The sequence below is a fragment of the Polistes fuscatus genome, unplaced genomic scaffold (assembly GCF_010416935.1).
Source record: "Polistes fuscatus isolate 324 unplaced genomic scaffold, CU_Pfus_HIC Scaffold11, whole genome shotgun sequence".
Taxonomy (NCBI): domain Eukaryota; kingdom Metazoa; phylum Arthropoda; class Insecta; order Hymenoptera; family Vespidae; genus Polistes; species Polistes fuscatus.
In genome coordinates this window covers 3,607,202-3,631,595 of record NW_025113009.1, presented here as the reverse complement: position 1 = coordinate 3,631,595, position 24,394 = coordinate 3,607,202, and the positions used below count along the sequence as shown (strand labels likewise).

The window sequence follows — 24,394 nt, the reverse complement described above, 5'->3', positions numbered from 1 at the left end:
ATTATCGTATAACTTAATTTTTAGAAAACATTCTATATGTTTCTACTTTGCTTTTGTTAAATAGGTTAGTTTTTACTATATAAAAACATCCTATCGATACGATAGCATTTTGCTTCGTAATTAATACGAAGTCTTAAAATAACGAATAAAAGCAAATTCATAATATTATAAAATATTTAAATTATGTCATTGATAATCGCAGGTATACGTACGATCGCAAAAATAATCGATAAATGAATCGCAGGTAATCCTTTGATTTGCGGTAAACAAATGCGCATGCGCATAACCATTTTCGTTGATCTAATACTGCGTCGTACCAATACTGCGATTGTGTGACAAACAACCGGTACTGAACCACCAATATTTTTTAACGAAAAGAAAAAGAAAGAATGACTTAAATTATTTTTAATTCGTTGATTCTTTTTGTTAATGTAACAAAATATCTATATAATTTTATATCTATATAATTTTCAGAAAAGAAAATCAAGAAAAATTCAAATTTATTATTTTTCTATAGGTTAGATACATCCTGGTTATTTGTTAAACGAAAGCCTGCAAGTTCACAGTAAGTTGAAATGTTATTTGTCATTTAATTAGATCATAAGAAATAATTAAATATAAGAACGAACCTTAACGATCTTTATTTTATAATATGCATTGTGTATTTACAAATATATGATTATATTTTCGTTACGTTGACAACACTGCGTGAAATCTTTTAACATATTGCATTCCTTAAAGGAACAAAATCGAATTTTTCATTGTTCGAGATCATCACGTGGTGTAATTATTTCGGTTTCAATTTTTTATAAAAATTTTAATTGTTATTAAATCTTTATTTTATTTTCACATTAGACTCGTTGATATTCCGTATTTTATTTGTATTTGCAGTTGCTATGTTGTGTAATATTATGAAATGAGTGGATAAGGTTCTATTTTGTTCATGCATGACAAATTTATTAGTAATCTGGTAAAAATTAATTGTGTTGGTGTTATAGAAAAAAGTGAAGAATATATTGTAATATTACAAAAAAATATGATTCGCCTTGCATTAAGATTTTTTTCCATACCACAATACACAATGACATCATATTGCATGAAATTGTTAAACATTCATAAAATAGGTATGCAGATTTAGACTCTATAATACAGTCAACAATTGATTTAATTATATTATTCATTTGTTTAATTTGTGATATTACGAAATTTTATAAAATCATTAATTAGTGCGATTATTATTATTATATTCTTTTACAGGACTTTGTACCATGCTGCAAAAAGATTGTTGTCCGCTAGTAATAGCGGGTCCTTCTGGAAGTGGGAAAAGTACTTTGTTAAATCGTCTATTCGAGGAGTTTCCAGATAAATTTGGATTCTCTGTATCGCATACAACTAGAGCTCCAAGATCTGGTGAAGAGAATGGCAAACATTATTATTTTACAAATAAAGAAGTAATGCAGAAACAAATAGACAATGGTGAGTTCATTGAGACTGCTACATATAGCGGAAACTTATATGGAACCAGGTAAGGAATTTTAAATGTTTTGAATAAATATACCATATTATTTAGATACGTTATAACACAATAAGTATTAAATTTATATTCTTTTTAGTAAACTTGCTGTAGAAAATGTTCAAAGAACAGGAAAAATATGTATATTAGATATTGAAATAGAAGGGGTTAAACAAATTAAAAATAGTTCTCTAAATGCTATATATATCTTTATAAAACCACCATCTTTGGAAGAACTTGAACAACGATTAAAGAAAAGGAAAACAGAAACAGATGAATCTTTGCGACGAAGATTAAATACCGCTAAGATTGAATTGGAATATGGTATGTAATAAGTTGATACAGAAGTTCTCGCATTGTTCATATAAATAGAAATTAAAAATACAATTAAAATTTTATTTTGTAATTTGTATTTATATTCATTACAGGTGAACAACCAGGAAATTTTGACATTGTGATAGAGAACGATAATCTTGGTAAAGCTTATGAGAAGTTGCGTGAATTCATCTCCTACAAATGGAATATCAGTACATAAAACAGGTATTGGAGTCTCCCATTTAAAATTATCGCCTATTATGTTATATAAAACGGTTTAAATAATGTTTATCATAATAGATAAAAAGGATATGTAACGAAAATATTTATAGCATAAATAGATAAAACAAAATGAGAGAGTCATTGAGAGAAAGAGAGAGAGAGAGAGACAGAGACAAAGAGACACTAATTAACTTGTTAAGATTTCAAGAAATTCACCAGAATATTTACCTGATAATAGTGCCCACGTATAAATATTGAGGACTATGATTTATAATATAGTTGTGAGAAAGATTTAAAAAGAAAGAACTATTAAACAGTTATATATATTTTTCACCGAAACAAGTTTAAATGTCTCGTACAAATGCAATTAAAAATAAATAGCATTTATGTTTGGATTAAATTTTTATGAAATAATAGTATCTTTATATAGACAAGAATGCATAGAGAGAACTTTGTGAATAAAATGTAACAATCTAGATATAGCTAACTGAGATTATTCACCAAACGAAGTTGTGTTCCAATAGTGTAGGTTACTTGCGAAGTACTTCTGGCTTTGTCTTGTACTTGCCTTTACATCTAAAATCATGTATCTTTTATAGCATTTTGATGAACGATATTTTATGTTGATACAAACATAATTATTTATCTTTTATCTAAATGTATCAAAAGATAATTATTCATTAGTTATTAAAATAGTACAAACATTCCCTTTTAAGTTTAAGGGATTACTATTGGTAGATGTTGAAGGTGCCAAAGTAGAATATACTTTTATTTTTATCTATTTTAAGATTGGACCATCTATCATTCTTAGATATTTATATTCATTGACATAAGCTATCGTGTTTTCATTTTACTAATTTTAGAAATAATTTTCTTTCTCTATTTTTACATCATTCTGTAGTTGTAGAATTTTTAGTTACCAAGTATTTTTAATTTGTTTAATATTTCTATGTAGTATTCACAAAAGAATAAGAAATCTCGAAAAAAAATGATTAATCAATGACTTGATTTCAAAGTATTTTAATAGATTATTATTAATTATAAGTTTGTTGTGCTTAAATTTAATCTATCGTTTGGCTTACTCATTGGTACTTACATTGAAATAAATCATTACATTAAGTGTACACACTTATCATAAATAGAAGATAATCTATATATCGTAATTGATTTTATCGGATTTTGTAATTACTTGTATTACTTTCAAAGTAATAATTTTATATAATAACTATTTTCTTTTCTTTTTTTTTTCTTTATGCAATCAATTAATCTCCATTTATGAGAAGTGTATTTTCGATATTTAATCATGATTATCACGGGACAATGTCTCCTTATAATGAGATTATATTCTACACTGTTACAAAGAAAATTGTATAATTATAAAAAAGATATGTAATAATAAATATGCTGTTCGAAGTGGATGGGTTTTAAAGATCAACTTACCGGGCGCATAACGCATACGACTTTAATATTATATTTAAAAAGCGATGATCTCTCGAATTGAAAATCTTATTGTAAATAAAATCTCGTTTAAAGTTATTTTTCTTTTTTTATCTCTTTGTTTTGAACTTAATTAACACTCGATATCAGGGATTACTTTTGCCCGCGAGAAAAATTACGTAGCCATTCTCCGTGATGATGACGTATTTTATGTCTGGGTACTTCACTGATTTCAATCGACGTAACTTTTGTATTTTTATCTTTGTTCTCTTCCTCCTTATTTAATTCCTCTTGCAAAAGATTGTCCCCGTATTTACGTGGTTCATCGTTATTTGTTATTTCCTTGATCGTCGTAATTGGTTTCTCGGTTTGTTCGATCGAGGAATCCTTTGAAAATACATAATTGATCACTTGAGGTCTCGGAGCAAATATATTTTCCGAGGGTAACGAATTAACGTTTCTTGGAATTCCTTCCATCTGTTCGTTCGAAAGATTTTGAGGAATCCACTTTTCAGATTCTGGGTCATTTCTATTTCCAAAATAGTTGTACTCTTGTCGCGGATATCTTATATAATTAACAGAATTTATTGTATCGAACGAATTATGATTTTGTAAATCTCTCGGTGACAATCTCCTTATCGAATCAAATTCCTTAGGTATTTCTAAAGGTTGAATAGCTCGTGGTGATGCGGCAGACAAATTCTGCCGAATATCTCGAATAGATTCAACTTTTTTCTCGTCGTTTCTCTTCTCAAACATATTTTCTTCATTTAAAAAACCTCGATCTGGTATTCCTCGAAAATTTGATCTACTATTAATGTCACTTTTGTCAAAATTCGGATCAACACGTAAATAATAATTGCCCAACGTATTCCAATTGTCGACATTTGTCGAAGTCAACGAATCTTCCGGAATATTTCGAATTAATTTGATATAATTCGGAGAAAGTGAATTAACGTCGTAGAATTTACGTGAGATTTCATAATTCCTCGATGATTCTGTTTTTGGATAATTTAATATTCTTGATAATTTCGTGTCGGGATTATAAGAATTATCGTATCTTAAATATTCTAAACGATCGAGATATTCGTTCTTTGATCTATCTTCCATGTATTCTTTTCTATCAGTTGGTATTTGAAAGGTTCTCTCTATTACTGGATCCCGATCGAAATAACGTTTTTCTTGATATTCGCTTGGATTGTTATCGTTATTTTCCGGATAGTAAGCTTCGTAAAAGACTGGACCTCTTTCAAGATCATATCCATCGTATCGACGATCGTTCAAGTTCCATGTCCAAATAGGTGATATCCCTGATAACGAAAATACAACAAATTTTTTCTATATATATATATATATATAAATATATATATATTTACACGATTATGCTGCTTCTTTTTCTTTTCTTTTTATTAAATAATATTTCTTTTCCAATTAATTTACCCGTTAGATAAAATTTAAAATTAGATAAATATTTAATAATAGATATACTTACATATCAAACTTATTATCGCCAAAATAGTAAATATATGACTCGTGAGAAGTACCATGATAACTCATCAACGACCAACAACACTCAACTGGCTACCGTCTCCGAGAGAAATAGTGTTGAGAGTATTTTAAGATCATCTTAAAATAAATCCCCATTTCCTTGTACTTTTGTTGCCGAATGAAACTGCACTTATGCGTGGACAAGCTGGAAAATCGCAAAACTTTTGGAAAACTTATGGTATATGTTGATGACCCATTGTACAGTATCATCGTTGACGCTTTATAACAGAACACTTTTCTTTCAATTTCATTTGATTTAATTAATAATTTTATAGCGATGAAACAAATAATACCTTATCTTACAATTCAATTACACATAGAATCATTTAAAGTTATGAAATTTACGTCGAGCATATACAAATTACCGCAAGTTATATATGTGTTCAATAATTTCAAAGTTAGAATGTAATTTATTGGATCTACGATGTACATTTCATAATTAAGAACGTAAAAGAGTATCGTCGGAAATTCGATCAATAAATTAAACAGATCAAATAAGAAGTGTGTCGTTCGTTATTATACGTTGGAAATTAGTCTTTGATAATTTTTTTGGACGGAAGAAAAAATCGTAAAAAATTTAATTTCTCGAAGAACGAATCTTTCTTTCTTTTACTGTATAAAATTGGTCGTCTTTTTTTATGTTTGACGAATAGTCTCAACCATCCCTTCTCATCGCAGAAAACGATTGATGACAGTAATAGACCGACTATTAGCAAATAGAATGATGTCTGCATGTCTTCCAAAGTAAACGGGACAAATTTGTTTCCCACATGTGCTTGCGTTCTCGATGAAACTTTTCTTCTTTGGTAAATTAAATCCATTACGGTACGATTGTTCCACAATGTCACTAAACCTGCTTGATGTAATCTGCCAATTAGAAGATCGATCTTTTCGAGCAAATACGAATTCTTTCGTATTGGATATGCCAAGTAATAATTACCTGAAAAGAAAAAAAGAAAAGAAAAGAATGCATTAACAACACTATCAAAATTATTAGCCGATAATAATTGGATCAAGTTAATAAAATTAATTAATTACGTGGACATTCTTTAACTAAATGTAATTTAGGTGATAGATCATCGTTCAGCAAATTTTGTTCGGTTAAATAATAATGTTTCTTCCTGATTAATCCGCTTGCATTTCGAAAAAATGTCGCATCGTGTAACGCTCTCATGCCGTATTTAAATTTTTTTCTCAGATTATTGAATACAGGAGATCCCATAGATTCGTCATCAAATGCGTCTATTAAATTGTATTTCAAAAATACTATTGGCAATCCAGAAGCATCTAATTCAGATAATAAATCAATATCTTTGTAATATATATCATTAGTTAAACTTTTGTACAATAGTCCTCCAAACAATCCAGCTATGGTAACATTTGTGATTGAGAGAGTAGATAAAAGTATTCTTTCCGGACAGGAACGTGGTAATTTTGTTGGAAATCCAACGGTGAATTGGAATACTTTGTAAGCGAGCTTTATTCGATCGAAATTTTTTGTTCTAAAAAGAGAAAAAACAAGGAACAAACAAAAAAATATAAAAGAGAAAAATTACAAGGTGTGCAATTAAATGAGATAAATTGATGTATAAAAATTTATAAAGAGAGGGACTGTCCAATTTATCAAATTCTTATTAAGTATTTATATCGGTAATGAGTAATGATCAGTATTTATCGTGGGTTACAATCACATATGTCCTTAATGTTAACGACGATGGATCTCTCATTTATATCAAGGATATTTTATATATATACATAAAAAAAGAATCAATGCTTTGATTAACGCGATTTTCAATTTTACATATTTTTCCTTTTATTTCCTTTTTTTTTTCTTTTTTTGTAAAATATCAAACACGTTCTCGGATTAATATTTCTATGGTATTTTTTTCCAATAGATAAATATTGTATATATTTTATTTGTTTGTTTTAAAAGTTTCTCGTGTATAAAGTGAGATAGGATCTAACTGAGTATGTCATTACCTTTGCCTCGTAAATAACAGTAGCACATAGCACATTAGGTAGACGATAATTGGTGAAATTATTGAGCAAAACCAGATAGAGGGTTCAAACATGTGATGTATTCGAAGCCATTTCGGTATTTTCCGAGCTTTCGGTACGAACACGCAGATGCTGTCATATCCCGTCTGGCTGGTAAATTCAAAATTATGTTTATTCTTGCTATAGGGTTTGACGAAGAAAGACGCAAATGTTACATCCGCTCTGCCATAGGCAATATCACCTGACAAAAACCAAATACCTGAGTAAGTAGGTTTATCCTTATATAATAAACGACGAATCCAATTTGAGAAATAAAAGGATTCTTCTTTATTTTTATTTTTTTTTATTTTCTCATTTATATATTTAAAAATTTGTAGATTTTATTTTATTCTTCTGGTATATTTATATTTGATCAATATTTCTATTTAATCGATGATTAGTATTTTGTAAAATAAATTACTGGAATATAAATAAATTTTAATATCAAATTACAATTTTTGTATGAATTCTGTATGTAATTTTGATCATTCATTTGAAATACTAATTAAACATATTTATAAATATTGACCAAATGAATACAAGCTTTTGATATTATTTCATTTCCTCTTACCTAAGGTTCCAACTAAAGTTCCATTTGGTAACTCGTGTCCAAATTTAATTCTATCTTCCGGATTGATCTCATTCGCCGTGAAGTTCATATATTTAACGATTGTTCCCATGATCATTGCATTGGTACCCTGATATCCCAGAGAATATTCATAAACCGAGCCCTTTAATGGTTTCTCTTTAGTTTTCATTAATGTTTGAAATTGTTCAAAAAGACCTACGTTTAATTTGTATCCATACAAATTATCCGTACGATGATGATTTAACGTTGATAAACATTGAAATATGTCTTCCTTTGATATAACATTAATGGACTCGAGTTTACCTCGTTCTGAAATAACTACGATAATGAGAAAAAAAAGAAAAAGAACTGTTTGTTGAAAATATGTGAGAAAGAAAAAATATTATTAGACAAATTTTCCTCGATTCGTACCATTGTCGTTGTTTAATACGAAAGGATTGTAAGCGTAGGTGAAATTTTGATCCTTTTCTGATAAGGGTAAGAAAACCAGGACGTTTAATATCTGACGTCTTAACCAAAACATTTTTAATGTGCGTTCGATCGTCACCTCGAATTTATTATCTTCGATTGAACCGTCATCTGAGATTATAAGTACGATGAAGTGTAACCGAGACATCCAGTGGGCTGACTCTTTTCCATTCAAAATTCGCTCCATCGAACGTTCGTCCTTTATCAGTATCACGTGCAACGACCATAGGTTGAAATTCTTTTTTGTCCTCGTTTCTATATTATTATCTCTTCTTCCTCCACTTGTTCCTTTTCTTCTTCTTTTTTTATTGCCTAAGTCGTTGAGAACTTTCAAGCTGTTAGTTCCAAACGAATTCTTCGATGACATTTTCTCGAACGATAAAAGATCGATCTTATCGTTCCGTCTATTACTATTTTTTCTCCTAGGATTATCATCGATATAATACTTGTTTAGAAATATCGTAGTTTCGCATTTATTTTGATTTATACCACTTACGAGACCGTTTAAAAAAACATTTAGATAATGGTTAGACGAATCGTTGGTTAATATTCCTAATATGTGAACAAATTTGATCGTTCGAGTATGACAAACCGCGTCTATCCAAAACTTAATCGTATTTTCTTGTTTATCGTCGAGAAATATTTTATAACCTTGATCAATTTTCACTCGTAAAATAATAATCGTGAGAATAATTATTTTGTACATCCTAGAAGAGTTTAATTAGCGAATATTATTTCCGTTAGATCATTATCGTCATTTTTATGTTATCTTTATCTTTTATAAATGAAATTTCGCGTACTCCGTATTATCTTTTCTTTTCTTTCTTCTATGTTTACTAAAGGAAGATATATCCTTTAAGACACTTTCTTTTCTCTCCTTCGTTATTACACTACGAAAGCTCGACTCGATGTGTGCTTATTTTGCACACCGTCACTTTTATTGACTCTTCAACCCTCCCTCGTTAAGCCCCACGTTTCTCCTCTTCGATCAAATCCTGAAGTACCATCTACCTTGTCATTACATTGAAACATTATTTTTATCGAGGATTTCACACTGCGAATATTGTCAACAGAAATAAATGTTTCTTATGGGAGATCGAAAGATTATTTAGGTTAAATTATCGCTTGATTATTTATTTTACTTCTCATTTCCGTTGATAAGCAATATTCAATGATAAATGCATTTCGATATTTTTTAATCTATTATTTATATATTGCAAGGATATTCGTTGTGACAAAAATAACAATTTTCTGTTACGACGAGTACGTACGTGATATGTGAACAAAAAAATTATAATAATTTTGCGTTACGATGAGCATACATTTGGTATGTAAAAGAAAAATTATTTATAAGGTTTTATTGGCTTTTTAAAGGCTTTATTTATTTCAATATTTTAAATAAATGATTAGTAATAAATATTAGAATATAATATAAGTAGTAAGTATCATACTGATTAATACAGAAACTGTCCGTATTTTAAATAAAATATCAATATATATTCTGTATCTATTTATAAATCTAAATTAACGCCAATATTCCAAATATTGATCCTTTATTTAAAATACTAAATAATTTTATAACTCGTATCCCGAGAAAAAATATTTACATACATACATACATACATACATATATATATACTTACCTTTAGTAATTACCTTTAGCTAATAAAAAATAAATAACTCTTTTTTTTTTCATTCATCAAAAAGAACAAGTATTTTAATAAATATGTCGATTTATCGAAATAAATAGATAATGGAACAAGTGCATTTTCGAAAAAGGGAAATAAAATTAAAGGGTGTTACGTACAATCGATCAGACGTTTTTCATTCGAACATCCACTTAGTTTAATTAAGGGTTAACGCCATTTCTAGTGCTCGAGAAAAAAGAACGTATATTTTTTTTCGAATTCTTTATGGGGAAAAATGATAAGTGGAAAATTTGTTTAGAGAACTTTATCATATACACTTTCTACAAAAGGATGATTTTATATCTCTCCTTTTTATGAAGATTAAAAACGAACTTTCTTTAAACAAAGGAAAGCTTGATTAATCGAATTGTTTAAAGCCTTTCCATTTGCTAACTTTCTTCTCCTGTTTCTACTTGTTTCTATCATTCTCTCTACCTTTCTTCGAAATTCACGATACGCTAGATTATAATTATAGTTTTAGCGAGACTTTAATCTAGTTAGATTCCGTTTCATCGTATCATCGTTAATTGAATTTTTCAATTCAATGATAGAGAATCTACTTGTTTCTCACTGAGATTATTCTATCGAGAATTATAGAATTTAGAAGCCTCAGATAACAATATTCACGATTTTTGCAATCATCATCTCGTAATTAACTATTTTAAATACTTATTTTCCACTGTTTTTGGTATCGTTAAAGAAATATGCTACTCGTTATGGGAATCAAATAAACGAGATCAATTTGAACGATTAAGATCAATAATATTGGTTGCAAAACTTTTGCGAGAGAGACTTTCATTATTTTTCTTATATTTAATTTAAAGATACTTTTAAAAGAGAGAGAGAGAGAGAGAGAGAGAGAGAGTCATCTGGTCATTCGAGCAAATTTCATTTAATTGTAATTGTTTCATTTAATCGTTGCAATAATTCAATACAATCTCTCTCATAATACTTTTTCTTTCTTTTTTTATAGATAATAAATATATATAAGTTTAAAATAGAAGAAGTAGAGGAAAAATCAAAGATTTTTATCGAATTATTTTTTTCCGTTTTTTTTTTTCTAAACAACTATAATTACACGTATCGTACTCGGAATTGTCCTTGAACTTCTAATGTTAATGTCTATGTAAGATAAGATCCGTATTATCGTTTAGTTCGTATAATTAATGTATTATTTATCCAGATGCAAATAAAACGAAAGGAGTATTTTTCATTAACTTCATCCATATAATCTCGATAAAACGATCTAAATAAATATGTGCTTTAGGGTTGGCTTTTTAATCGATCCCTTTATTTATTTATTTATTTATTTCCCTACTCGTATAAATGTACGATCATTATCCCGTTCGGATAGTCGAGCTCTTTACGGTTTAATCCGAGCTCAAGTTTACCGGTAGACGAATATCTTTTTGGACGTGTTACGAGACGTCAAATAAAAGTGAACCAATGTCAATAGTCGTGTTTGCCCATTTACTTTAACGATTTATAAACGAATTCTTCCTTACTTACCTTCTTTCTTTCTTTATTTCCTATTTATTTTCTTTTATTTCTTACTTCTTTTTTTACTCGTTCCATATTTTTCTTTTTTCTTTTCAAGTCACTCACTCGAGTCAGTTCGAAATTACGTTCGAGTATGGGGACACGTGCAAACAGTGCAAAACTCGATAAAAAGTCTTAGAAGAAGGACGAAGTAAGCCACGAAAATTGTACTCCACAAGTACTACTTGTCATACTAAAGTACGTGTATTTATGTGACGTTATTATCATAGTAGTAAAAATATCGGTCAAATATTTATTTAGAATTATTTGAGGAATCGTGAAGACCTTCCTTTCACAATTGCAGACCGCGTAGAAAATTGTTTGTTCTTCTAGTTATATATATATATATATTTTTTTTTTTAACGTAAAACCTTTTCGAAGAACATTCTTCCTACGTTATTTCCTGTATATTTTTATTTATACTTACTTTCTAACATAAATTTCTTCTAAAAATAATTTAAAATTTTGTTCTTCTTCGTGTCGAATGACATTATAAAAAGATATTTCGTATCAAAGTAACCTTTGTTAACCAAATTCTAAACTACGTGTTTTTGTGCGTTCATTTATATATATATATATATATATATATATATGCGTGGGTTTTATTTCTTACTGACCTACATTAACTGTGAATTGATGAAAAAAATCTTTTTTTTTTTTTCTATTTTTTTTTTTTGGCATTTTATATACTCTTTTTATTTTATACACAGGTGAACAGTCAAAGGATTAAAACTAAACAACATGGAAGAGGAACATGCGTACGATAAATTGGATTTTTAGAGATAAAAAATATACGAATAACCGTGAACGAGTTATATGTCATTTGTAATTCTGATTAAAAATGATGTATTTCTATATTGGACTGATCATTTGCTTAATAATTATACCGAGTAAAATACAATCCAAATTTGACAATATTCAAAGCAGTAACGTGGCCGAACTCACATCGATATTGACTATTCAAAGAACGGAGAATTTCAAACGTATATTGAATTATGTCCGTAATTCCAAGGAATTTCAACCATTTATGATCTCATTGCTTCTGTTCGATACTAAATCGAACATACTTGAGTCTCTCTTGCATCAAATAGCGATAGATTTTATTCAAGGTTATCGAATAAATGCCAATGATTTTGTCTCAAAATGCACTTGGAAGGATCAAATTCAAGTTACTTGGATCTTACCTATCGATGATCTTCGTCATCTTCAAGATTTCTTAAACGAAAAATTATGGAAACCGAAAAATCAGTATTTGATTATTTTCCTTGGCGAAGAAGAAACATCGAGAAAAACCTGGAGAACAATTTTTCAAGAACTCTGGTTAAAGTTTTATGTTTATCGAGTGCTCGTTATATCGATTACCGATAATTTCAAATGTTTTTTAAGTTATCATCCTTTCGACCCGATCCCAAATGGTTTTGGTAAAGTACATAAATTATGTTTCGACGATTTCGAAGAATATGATACGCGAAATAAAACGAATTCGGTAAGTTCGGTTTTATCGGAAAATGTAAATCTTTTCGAAAATTTTGAAAACATGAACGGTTATCCGATAAAGATAACTGTTTTTCCTTCAATGATGATGCACATAAACGTAGACGAAAACAACGTGATCCATTACACCAAATTGGACGCCAAAGTGATGAAAACTTTGGAGAATAGCATGAACGCTAATTTTATCGTCACTGTATTGTACAAAATGGACGACGTTGATCCCTTTCACGAGTCCTTACGAAACATCGAAGATAATAAGAGCGAGATCGTTCTAACCAGTCTTTTTATTAAAATTTACAATTATTCCTTTTCGTATGAGTTTACGGTTGGCATCGAAGTAGACAAGCTTTGTTTTATCGCACCGACCAGAGGATACTTACCAAAATCCTACATGCCATTTTTACCATTTACAAAAGAACTATGGATCCTATTAATATTCTACAACATTTTTGTTACGATATTCTGGGTGATCCTGAGATATTTGAGTAATTCCATTCGTAATGACAAACCGATCACTTGTCCTCTGGGACAAGATTTTTGGGATATCCGTAAAGAAACATTATCGCAGGATATTATTTCGAAAAGGAACGATTATTCTCGTTCGATAAATAACAAAGAAAAATCACCGCCGGAGATTCATCCATACGTGATAGGTTGCACGGAATTGATGATATTATTTTGTTATCCATTCGAAAGAGCATATACTCCGGCACTTAGAGTATTTCTTTGTAGTTCTTTATTATTCGGACTTGTAATCGCTGGATTATATAACAATTGGCTCATGTGGACACTCAGCAAACCTTTGAGATATCCAGAAATAAACACGATCGAGGATGTTGCCGATTCGAATTACACGATAGTTACGAAATATTTGAACTTGAAAGAGGACACGTTCATCGGTGACGATCCATTGGACAGAAAACTTAGAAATAAAATTAGTGTTCTAAATTCGGATAAACCAACGAATTACTTCGTAGCGTTCGATCGGAGTTTCATTGCACTCGGTCGATTTACCTCGATCAAATTGGAAAATAACTCGGTTTATTACGACGATGATGGCAACAAATTAATCCACGTTGTCGAAGAGTGTCCAATGACTTATACGCTTTCCTACGTGATTAAACTTAATTCACCTTACACCGATAGGATCAATACCTTGCTACTGAGGATGCAACAATTCGGGTTCACTAACTTTTGGTACGAGGAAATGACACATCCTTTATTCGTCGAGGATGCCAAAATGAAATTGGAATTGAGCGAGAAAAAGAAAAAACTCACTTTGGAACATTACTCGTTAACGTTTCTCGGACTGTTTATTGGCCTAATTGGATGTTTCCTCGTATTTCTGGCTGAAATTTATTACGCAAGATGTAGAAGGTGTTAAAAATTACTAAAGAAAATCATTAACTAATTGTATATTTTTTTTTCTGTTTGCTGCGTTGCGCTTTTCGGCTGTTAAGAATTTTTCTTTCTTTTTCATTTATACCTTTGTTTAATAACGCGAATAACAAAATTTCTTCGCCAACGTATATTCTGTTATAATTAGTAAAATCTACTAAAAGAGATTTATCTCTATTATTAATTATTATTATATATTTTATATATTATATTCTAATTGAGAGAGTTGCTCGAAGTAAACGACGCGTGAAAATATATTTTTATCCACTTTATACATTTTCAATTTCATATAAATTGTTTTTCTTTTTTTTTTCCAATGTTGCGAGTTAATACAGCTGTTGAGAATGATTAAATCTATTTGACATTACGTTTTCAAATTATTTATTTACATAGTACGACGTTTTCGATGACAAACGACTGGAGTATCGTTTGATCATCCCTATTATTGATATACATTGATAAGCATCGTCGTTAAAAAACAGACCTTTGAATCATTATGGACGCACCATAGCACATCTGCAAGCACCATCGACACAGTACTTGCCACCTTTTCCACCGGGAATATTTCCAACGTGTTTGCAAGCGGCTTTACATTCATCTTCCGTGCAAGCTGCAAAAGATTCCTATTAATTCTATTTAATTCCTATTAATTCTATTTATTTTCTCGTTAGGAAATAAAAAGCAAATTAACTTTCTTTATTTTCAATTAATCAACTCGCGCATTTTTATTCTACAGAAAAATTAGATTTACTTATAACAACGAATTGAATGGAAATTCATTATTGAATTGAAAGATTTTTCCTTTGTGTAAATTCAGATTTTTTATTTTACTTTATTTTATTTTATTTTATTTTTTTATTGCATTACAATAGATTACGACGAGAGATGGGAAATTCATGAGTGACAGTTGAAAAGGTAATAGATTGAAAAATCAATGCAACGACGTATAATCGATTATCGTAGAACAATGATATTATTCCATACGTTTTTATTGTGCAGATCAAAAGAAATAAAGAAAAAAAAAAAAGAAGAAAGATAGAGAATAATTAGTACTTACCCGCATTGGTGAAAGAAATGTATGTCAAAATGACGAGGAATAAGTAAATAAAGTGAAAGATCTTCATATCGATTTGATTAACTTGTTTTAACACTTCCTAAGTTGAAAATTCAAACACTAAAAGATATTTCCAAGAGTCAATTCTCGATAGGATCTTCTTTAAGTAAGCAGAGCTCGCTTTATATACCTCATTTCGAGCATAGGTCAGAAAGGTGACATGATAACTGATATGGAATTTGCCACAAACAGCAAACTAATCTCTATCTCTCTCATGAGACCCTATTTACTTATTGGATATTACATTAATGAATATTCTCAACATATGTTTTTATAAATGCGTGGATACGAGTGTGCGCTCTTTGTATTTTATAAATGATTCAATTTCCAACAGATTTCCTTCCCCACCTTCTTTCTCCCCTTCTCCAACTACCTCCCCATCCTACTCGTTTTTATTTATTTTTATGAATATTTTTGTATTTCACGAAACGTTTCACATTTGACACACGTGACGTGTGCAACTACGCAAATTCGAGCACAGATATTAAATAAAATTCGTTGAAAATAGGAAAGAAAGTTTTCCAATTTTATTTCGATATACAAATAACTGTTAATCATGGTTCAACGCGTATATTGTTCTCCTTTATAATTTAATACAATTATTATATTCATTTAATTTTTTCTTTTGCAGCGGAAGAGGGAGGTGTTTAAATATTTTTGTAAATTCAAATCGATCGAATATTCGAATGAATGATTCGTTCTGCGTGAATTGATTGTTATTAAAGAAGATAGAATCATCGATGAGAGAATATCGTGTAGGTTTTCTTTCGTCAAATCTTTCTTTATCTTATATTAGACGTTCGATAATTAAACGATCTGTTCAATGAAAAGGATAAGCACTTCCCTTCTAGCTTTCAGAAAATTGAGAATACCGAGCACGTAGCTCATTTCTTCGACTCCCGTATTTCTGCTAAATAAAAGTAAGCGATATTCACCTTTATAACTGTAACGTCTCGCTCGTATATTCTTTTTATTTTTGTTTGGTTTATTTTTTTTACCTTTTGTAATACATAGCGATATTACGTGGTTAAATTAAACAAAAGGAAAAGAAAAAATGTCTATATATATATATTATGTTTTGATTATATATATCACATTCATATTTTTATATTATATATTGTTATATTATATTTTGATTAGATTATTATTCATACTTTTACGTGCAATATTGAAATAATGTGTTATCTGTTGAATTTTCAACAAAATTATTAAAAATAAAAACAATATAAATGACTATATTAAATCATAAATTACAAAGTTGACGATTATAAATCATGAAATATGGATAAGGTTTAGTATTCCCGCGAAGGATTTTTTTAAAATGTTCTATGATAGTAAGTTAAAAAGTTGAAGAATCCTCAACCTTGTCTTGGCCTTGGAAATTATAAAACGTGCATCTCTCTTCCTCCCTCGAGGGTTTTAACGGAAGTAAAAGTGGTGCTTTTATATTTCAATATGACTTGATTGAAAAATAACAATCTTTTTAAGGCCTGCGTATCCATGAGAACGTCATTATGCTTGCAAAGAGTGAAACGAGGCGAGTTCGAAGTTTGAAGGAAAGTTTATATCAAAGTGAAACAAAAAGCAATCCTTTTATAGGTGAGACCTATGAGATATCAAGATGTATGAAGGCTTAAGAACCTTGTACTTGTTAAACAAATCTTATTTCTTTTTAAATTTGCACAAATTTTATTAGTACATATGCAAGAATTTCATATATGAAGAAAAAAAATAATTAAATTTGTATTCGACCACGTTTTAGATTTAATTTGTTTTATCGAAATTAAAATTATATGAACATATGTTAGAAAATTAATAATGTTATATATTTATTATTTAATTATTAAAATTAATAATTATATATGTAAAACATTATTAACGGGATATAAAACTACATAAAAAAAGTTAACAACAATTTTATTCTATTATAAAACGACCGTCGAGACAAAAAATATTTCAATTTCGAACCTCGATTGAGTAGATTTGAATTTTTGGTAGATATCGAGTTTATATAATCGTCATAAATGCTATTCTTTTTTTTTGAAACTATGTTTCATGTATCAATCGTGTATTATTCACATAAATTGACTTGAGTAAAAAACGTTAATTTTACGATGAAAAGAAGACTTAACGTGATAAAACTAAATCGAATCAGTAGGAGGTTTTATATTTTTACGAAGTTATTCACTAGTTATTAACAAGTATTATCGTTTTATTTCAAAGCACTATATTTTCCTGTACGTACTCACAAATGTTTTTAAAATATTGCTTTAAATCATTTTCGTAGAAAAGAAAAATCAAGTAATCTCGTTGATCATTGGAAGAGAAACATTTTCTTTAAATTAAAACAAGAGAAAGAAAATTTTGATTTGTTCATTTTTTTTTGATTGTTCGTATACGTTAGAAATGAACGATATAAAAATATATATATATACTATTTGCTTTCATAGTAACTTATCTTGAACAAGATAAAAATTTTTTAGTTTCTCGTTTTCTTTTTCTTAGATGGTAAAAATAATATCAACGATGAAAATCCTATTACTCAACTGTTTTTTAATAAAGGTTTACTATGACGTAAGTTATCGATAAAATATCTCATTGTCAGACTTATATTTCCAACGTAATTCGTTCTATCTTCTTAAAGCGACAATTTACGTTTTGATCATTCTTACAATCAATATTCATTATATCGAAACAAAAAAATAGTTTTAAAAAAGCATAATCTATGTAAAATATATATTTATGTTCGCAAAGATTGTATTTTAAAATAAGTAACTCAAACGTTTAAAGTAATCGGAAACTTTGTTAGAAAATGTAAGTAAGTATGTATGTAGTTTGTGTATCGTAACACACACACATACACACACGAGTGTTTTATGTGGAAAACGTTGTGTACCGAGTACAACGTTATCTAGTTAGAAATGTACATTTGGAAACATAAGGAAGAATAAAAAGAAAGATTCTCTCTTAAAGAACAGGAAGTATTCTTACAGGAAGGATATATTTTTAGATAAAATAAATATAAATATAAAATAGAAGTATAAAACACAGTCAGAATTTTATTAGATGTAGAGACTATATTAATTCGACGTAAGTTCATTTAAATTTAACGAGACGTTTAAAAGTAGTTAATTAATTTTGATATCAACATTTGAGTAGGAGTAAAAAATCAAAGTCTAAGAATACAAGGAAAACAAATTCAAGAGAAGAAACTATCATTTATCTTAGAATAAATATTTAGAAATATAATAGCGTTGTTTATGAACGTTAGGCTAACTATTTAAAGTATTTAATTATTCCAATTAAAGGAAATTTTCGTTGAATTATTTTGACAGTGTACACACTTCCTCTCTCTCTCTCTCTCTCTCTCTCTCTCTTACTTTATATATGTACGTAAGCTAGTGCATCTCTCAAGTGTAATTTCACATGGGTGATACATTAAATTATATCGAACACAATCTAAAGGTTCGATCGATTGAAGGAACCATTCAATGGAAGGGTTATAGTACTTGGAAATGTTGAAGTGCTTCTCTGCTTGGACGATCGTTCAAAGTCAATTTCATGTAAATGAAAAATAGAGAGAGAGATAGAGAGATATTGGACGAGGAAAAAATATCAAAAGTTATGATTTCATCGTTAAGATCAAAATCATCGTCAAGAATTTAGATATCGAGGGGAAACAACAAAATTGCTTGTCAATTCAAAGTTTCCCTAATTTATGGAGGGGTTATGAAACAATAAAAACGAATTGATCGTTGAAAACACTAGAGGATTCACAGTCATGAAACCATAATATCAGAAAAATAAGATGATGGATACCATTTGTATTTGTCAAACTGAAAGCACTTGCTTGAGTCAACGAAGAAATAGGATGACGTTTAAATCGTAAGTAATATGAAGTTGACGAAGTATTCCTTCTTGTGGGTTAAGGAATCGACAGAATTTCTGATTCTCCTCGAAATCCTTTGTATTCTTTACAAAGTTTGACGATGAAAAGATTCCTCTCTCTTTCTCTCTCTCTTTTCCGAGAAATTTTAAGTTTCTATGACTTTATGGTAGAACATCGAGTTAGGAGACTAAAGGTTCTATAAAAGCAAACTACTATATTTAAGAGATACTAGATAAAAATACGAAATACGAGAATAGATACGAGATGGATCTAAATTTTACCAACGATTATCATCCGTTAAATCAATTATTATCTATAAACAATTTGAAAAACAAACTTTGATCTTTTGTCAGTTTATTTTAATTGGAAGATTAGTTCGTTCGCTTGTTGTTGACCTAATTAACCTAATTAATCGTCTGAAATGTCTAGAAATAAAGTGATTAATTTTATAGATGGCTAAGGATAAATTTTAATCCATCCTGTATATTATACTTCGAGTCAATCACTAATCAGACTCTTCGACATTGTAAGTCTTCTTTAGTTTCCAAGGAAGTTTCTCTTGCTACGTTATGTTTGCAAACTATAGACAATCTTTACTCCTCTTACTGTTCTCTTACCTATTAGATACAGTTTATTTTTAACAAACAAAGAATTTCTCTCTGTTTTTATCGAACAATTAATGAAAAAATATATAATTTATTTTAAATATATATGATTTTTCTAATTAAATATAAATACCTAATAATTATTTTCTCTATTTTTCTATCTTTAACGAAACATGTTTTCCTTGATGCTATATTAGTGATCAACGTGATCGAAATATCAAATCAGATCGTACGTTTGTCCTTGAAAGCATCCTACAGAATCTCTATTATCCCCCTTTGAGATTCTCATCAGAAAGGACGATCAATCTTTGTGAACACATGCGTATACATCCTCGCAAGAACATCAACCGATCGTCATGAGATTATCGCAAACATCGACGAAATATAAAAATTACGTGATAATGTTTATAAATGAAACATAATATCGTGATTATCAATTTAATGATATTATCTCGAAAGAAAAATAAACTCGTGAATAAAATCAAATCTTCGTAAAATTTTTGATCAGAGTATTTTATAAGATAAATGATTAATATAATAAAATATTAGTAATATGAACGAGAGAGAGATATCAACTCTCTTATAATAAATGCAACGAGATAAAATTATTATGGAGAATTCCTTTTTTTTTATTTTTTTCTCTCTTATCGATACTCATCGTCCATATAAATATGAAAGAAGAAAAAATATTACATAAATATATGCGTATAAGTATATATATACGTATGTATTTATATTATTCATTCACTCGAGGGAAAAAAAAGAACACAAAATAACGGAGTAAAATGATCAAAATAATGAAAGCAAAACGTTTAATTGCGTTCTCGTAAGAGAAACGAAGAAATGATGTTTTATAACTCTTAAATGAAAGTCAATCGGTGTCAGTTTGCCGTTTAACCTTTGACATTAACTTATCATGAAGTAAGAATTCTTTTTAGTATTTATTTTCTCATTTCGTTCTTGCATCTCACGTAATAACCAATGGCGAATTGGTATTTCAAGAAAATACATCGGATCAAACAAACCCTACGACGATAATAATTTAAATCGAATGATCGAAATAAATCAAGGAATTTCATTAAAGGGTAAAGGATCGTTCGAAAATCAACTTTTCTAAGTAAAGACCTAACTCCAGGACGTGTACAAATTTCGGCTTTGCGATTAGGTTGACACTTTAATGAATGTGAGTTTTAAATAAAATATCTTTTATCGATCCAACGATCAAATTTATTTCAAATCTTTTAATCGACAACAAACTTTTATAAAGTAAGTATGTAAATAAATATAAATATTTTAATTTATTCAAAATAATATATTGTGTATAAGTATGAATTTAAAGAGAAAAAATTATCTATAATTTCTGTCTATCTGGCGTCTCTCTCTCTCTCTTTCATTGATTAAATGTTTACCGGAACAATTCTCAATAAAAAATAAATGGAAATGGAGAATTTGTCGCATTATCAAGGTGGGAGAAATTAAGTTGATCGTATAATTAAAAGGAAAAAAAGAATTAGAAAATGTCTCTCTTTCCATTCGCTTTTTCTATCTCTCTCTCTCTCTCCTCTCTCTCTCTCTCTCTTTGTTTCTTTCTCTTTTTGGATTTGTCGCACTCCTTAATTACTTCGTCCTTGCGAATGATATTAAAGGCTTTACTTCTTGCTCAGAAAATAAAGAAAAAAAAGTTAGAATTTCAAACTAATGTGAATACGTTTCTAACAAAGAAACTAATTTAAATATTAAAAATATAACTCTGACACAAAATAGTTAATCTACTTTTATAGATTATTATTTTCAGCTTAACTAGAAGATAATATTTTCTTGTTCTTTTTTTTTTTATTTTTATTTTTATCTTTCAGAAACGTAAAATAATTTTATAATAAAAATCATATTTCTTAGGGGTATTGATAATACATGTCTATTTGGAAAAATCGATGGATTGTGACTAGACCCTCTGTCAAACGGATAACAAGCTCGGTGATTTATGTACATACATACATACATACATACATATATATATATATATGGTATATAGTACCTTTGGGCTCGATAATATATCGTTGTTTTATCAAAATTAAGATTTATACCAGCTTATACGGTTCTAATGTACGATAAATAAACTTAAATGTTTTCTTTTTTGTGTAGAAGAAAATTTATTACATTTATTATAAGCATATAATTCTATGATATTATGCTAGAACATATGTGACATAAATAATTCATTGAAATATTAATTTAATTGGATTTTTAAAAAAACCCGTACTTTAAAATTATTTTCTTTTGTATACATTAATATCTGGGAAAATATCTCATATAATATATCATTTAAATTTTTATCAAATGAAATATCCTGTATCAGATTATTGCATCAACCCACATAATTGGTAAATGTCGTATTTTCATTTCTCTGTTTTCTTTTCTTTCCTCTTTTTTTAAATAATAAAAATAAACCTATTGATTTTCTTTTTAGTCCCGCATACGATAGTATTAATTAAATAAATATCGAGATTTTATGGTTAGGGTAAATTGATATAAATATTACAGTTAACTCGATAATTCAATATGCATTTGCGTTCGATTTTGCTTTTGCGAAAAAAAAGATATCGATTATCTAGATAAATACGAACGAAAATGTAGTAACTATCTGTATATATTACGTTAAAATTACTTAATTAAAAAGGATATAATAAAGATATAAAAGAAATTAGAAGAAAATATAAAAGTTAATATATAATAAATATAAGCGCCAAAAGAGATTGTTTGATTATTGCGATAAAAAAAGTTAATTTTTGTATTATACGAATAATATTAATTTAATCGACTTGAGTTTTTAAGAAAACACTTTCGACTTATTCCATGAGTAAATTCTAATTAAGCGTAATGTTTACTCCTTTCCTTGCTATCTCTCTGTTTACTAAGAAAGTACAAACAAAACTGAGAAAATGATTGATCTATTTTAAATTCACCGACACGAACGAACGAACGAATAAAGGTAAAGTTTTAAGAAAATAATTTTCAACTATGAATGATTTAATCATTTATATTTTTTATCTAATTGATATTAAATGCATATTGTCTCATGTGTTAAAATTGAAATTCGTTAAACAATATTTTATACGCATTTATTCATGATCATTTGTTCTAACTTTTGTAACATTAAATATATAAATTTAATAAACAAAAAATGAAAGTATCATATATTGCACATTTGTATATCAAATACAATATCTCCTTTTAAACGAAATATATTACATTTTTGTTATGATTCAATGTATGTGGAGAGCAAATTTTCATAACGATAAAGTCGTTTTTAATTTAAACGCGAATTTACAAATATACTCATTTCTATACATGTAATTAAATTCGGTTGTTTTCGAATAGGTCGCTATAGTTTTATTTGATCAAATGAAATGGCGCGAAGTTAAACGTTTTACTCGCTTTATGTTTATATCAATTATTGATTTTGTAACGAGCTATAAAATAAAAGAAAAATAAAAGAAAATGAAAATAAATCAAAAAATAATACGAAAATAAATTAATACGAAAAGTAGATCATTTTTCAGCAATCAAAAACAAGAAAAAACAAAGCTTAATTGATTAATCCAAGTTAAATCAATGATAGAAGTTATTAATTCATTCAATAACATATATTCATCTACGTTTAATTATAAACGTAATAACTTTTTTTAAAGGATCGATCATTTTAACAGGGCACTATAAGAATAGGTCGACAAGAAATGTCGAGATAGATTTAGCGTTAATAATAATAATAATAATCATGATTCCGTTGATTAAGAAGATAATAAAATGCCGAATATTTGCATCGACGATATTTTCAACGAATTCAAATATTCATCGAATATTTTAACGATATAATTAAATATCAATTAATTAAACGTATACAGGAGTATACGAACGTTTTATGTAATTTACAAGAAACAATTGTGTACAAAAGTAATATCTAGAATTTATATGAAAATCTGAGAAAAATAAGTAACGTAATAAAAAATGATTTTAGGATGTATTAAGGTAAACACCGGAGGTACGTGCTATCACAAAAGAAAAAGGAAAAACAAAATTTGATTTAACTGGGTAAGCCTTCCTTTCTCTTTCTCTCTCTCTCTCTCTCTCTCCTGTTTTCTATTCCTGTTCCTATGCGATGTTTATTACGGCATACAACGTGTTGCTATTATCGGTTATACCTAAGGGTCTCCTCAAATTACGTTTCCTAGCGACGTGATAAAGGCTCTACTCGCCATCTGGAAGTTTACGTGAAGCAAAGTCACCCCTTTTGCGGCTCTGAATGCGAAGGGTAGTTTATACACCCCTACCCTTTTCACCTTTTTTCACTCCTTCACTTTCAACCACGTTCCACTATTTTATTCTACTTCTCTCTCTCTTTTCTTTTCTTTTCTTTTCAATCTCTATTTGCACATATATATCCTCGTACGGTTTTACGATATATTGTTGTGCCAGCTTCTACGATACGATTTACAAATGCAATTTGTAACCATTTCATTCGGTTAAAATATTCGCTTAGA

The 24,394-nt window shown here is 28.7% G+C and overlaps 4 protein-coding genes and 1 long non-coding RNA gene across 11 annotated transcripts; 2 read left to right on the top strand and 3 right to left on the bottom strand.

Moving 5' to 3' along the window:
- The first annotated feature begins 289 nt into the window (after positions 1-289).
- On the top strand, positions 290-12,211 carry LOC122526206 (guanylate kinase). 7 transcript variants are annotated; one of them, XR_006305990.1, is made up of 7 exons: positions 876-1,124; positions 1,258-1,525; positions 1,614-1,837; positions 1,942-2,053; positions 7,220-7,296; positions 11,415-11,554; positions 12,067-12,211. XR_006305990.1 is itself a non-coding variant. In XM_043649443.1 (5 exons), the coding sequence occupies exons 3-5, from the start codon at positions 1,269-1,271 to the stop codon at positions 2,046-2,048; spliced, it is 588 nt and encodes a 195-aa protein (XP_043505378.1). In that variant the 5' UTR covers positions 290-346; positions 518-565; positions 1,258-1,268; the 3' UTR covers positions 2,049-2,175. The 7 variants fall into 7 exon arrangements, 5 of the variants coding, with proteins under 5 accessions (XP_043505378.1, XP_043505379.1, XP_043505380.1 ...); XR_006305989.1 differs by lacking the exon at positions 11,415-11,554; XM_043649443.1 differs by lacking the exons at positions 876-1,124; positions 7,220-7,296; positions 11,415-11,554; positions 12,067-12,211 and adding exons at positions 290-346; positions 518-565 and having other exon boundaries at positions 1,942-2,175.
- LOC122526204 lies at positions 3,634-5,051 on the bottom strand. The gene is made up of 2 exons (XM_043649437.1): positions 4,980-5,051; positions 3,634-4,797 (listed from the first exon to the last, which is right to left on the bottom strand). The coding sequence occupies exons 1-2, from the start codon at positions 5,032-5,034 to the stop codon at positions 3,641-3,643; spliced, it is 1,212 nt and encodes a 403-aa protein (XP_043505372.1). The 5' UTR covers positions 5,035-5,051; the 3' UTR covers positions 3,634-3,640.
- On the bottom strand, positions 5,470-8,835 carry LOC122526387. The gene is made up of 5 exons (XM_043649767.1): positions 8,073-8,835; positions 7,657-7,970; positions 7,015-7,311; positions 6,074-6,512; positions 5,470-5,975 (listed from the first exon to the last, which is right to left on the bottom strand). The coding sequence occupies exons 1-5, from the start codon at positions 8,833-8,835 to the stop codon at positions 5,566-5,568; spliced, it is 2,223 nt and encodes a 740-aa protein (XP_043505702.1). The 3' UTR covers positions 5,470-5,565.
- LOC122526386 lies at positions 12,198-14,234 on the top strand. Its single transcript, XM_043649766.1, has one exon. It carries the CDS (start codon positions 12,198-12,200, stop codon positions 14,232-14,234), a length of 2,037 nt encoding a protein of 678 aa, XP_043505701.1.
- Positions 14,235-14,612: 378 nt separating this feature from the next.
- LOC122526207 lies at positions 14,613-16,379 on the bottom strand. The gene is made up of 2 exons (XR_006305991.1): positions 15,306-16,379; positions 14,613-14,858 (listed from the first exon to the last, which is right to left on the bottom strand). It is a non-coding gene; the product is annotated as an uncharacterized LOC122526207 (long non-coding RNA).
- Between the last annotated feature and the right edge of the window lie 8,015 nt (positions 16,380-24,394).

Coding starts and splice junctions, on each gene's coding strand:
- LOC122526206 (XM_043649441.1), top strand. CDS start 944: ATGCATGACAAATTTATTAGTAATCTGGTAAAAATTAATTGTGTTGGT. Junction 1,125..1,257: donor GTTAAACATTCATAAAATAG/GTATGCAGATTT, acceptor ATTCTTTTACAG/GACTTTGTACCATGCTGCAA. Junction 1,526..1,613: donor GGAAACTTATATGGAACCAG/GTAAGGAATTTT, acceptor TATTCTTTTTAG/TAAACTTGCTGTAGAAAATG.
- LOC122526204 (XM_043649437.1), bottom strand. CDS start 5,034: ATGGTACTTCTCACGAGTCATATATTTACTATTTTGGCGATAATAAGT. Junction 4,798..4,979: donor GGCGATAATAAGTTTGATAT/GTAAGTATATCT, acceptor TTTCGTTATCAG/GGATATCACCTATTTGGACA.
- LOC122526387 (XM_043649767.1), bottom strand. CDS start 8,835: ATGTACAAAATAATTATTCTCACGATTATTATTTTACGAGTGAAAATT. Junction 6,513..7,014: donor TGTTATTTACGAGGCAAAGG/TAATGACATACT, acceptor GATCGAATAAAG/CTCGCTTACAAAGTATTCCA. Junction 5,976..6,073: donor TTTAGTTAAAGAATGTCCAC/GTAATTAATTAA, acceptor TTTTCTTTTCAG/GTAATTATTACTTGGCATAT.
- LOC122526386 (XM_043649766.1), top strand. CDS start 12,198: ATGATGTATTTCTATATTGGACTGATCATTTGCTTAATAATTATACCG.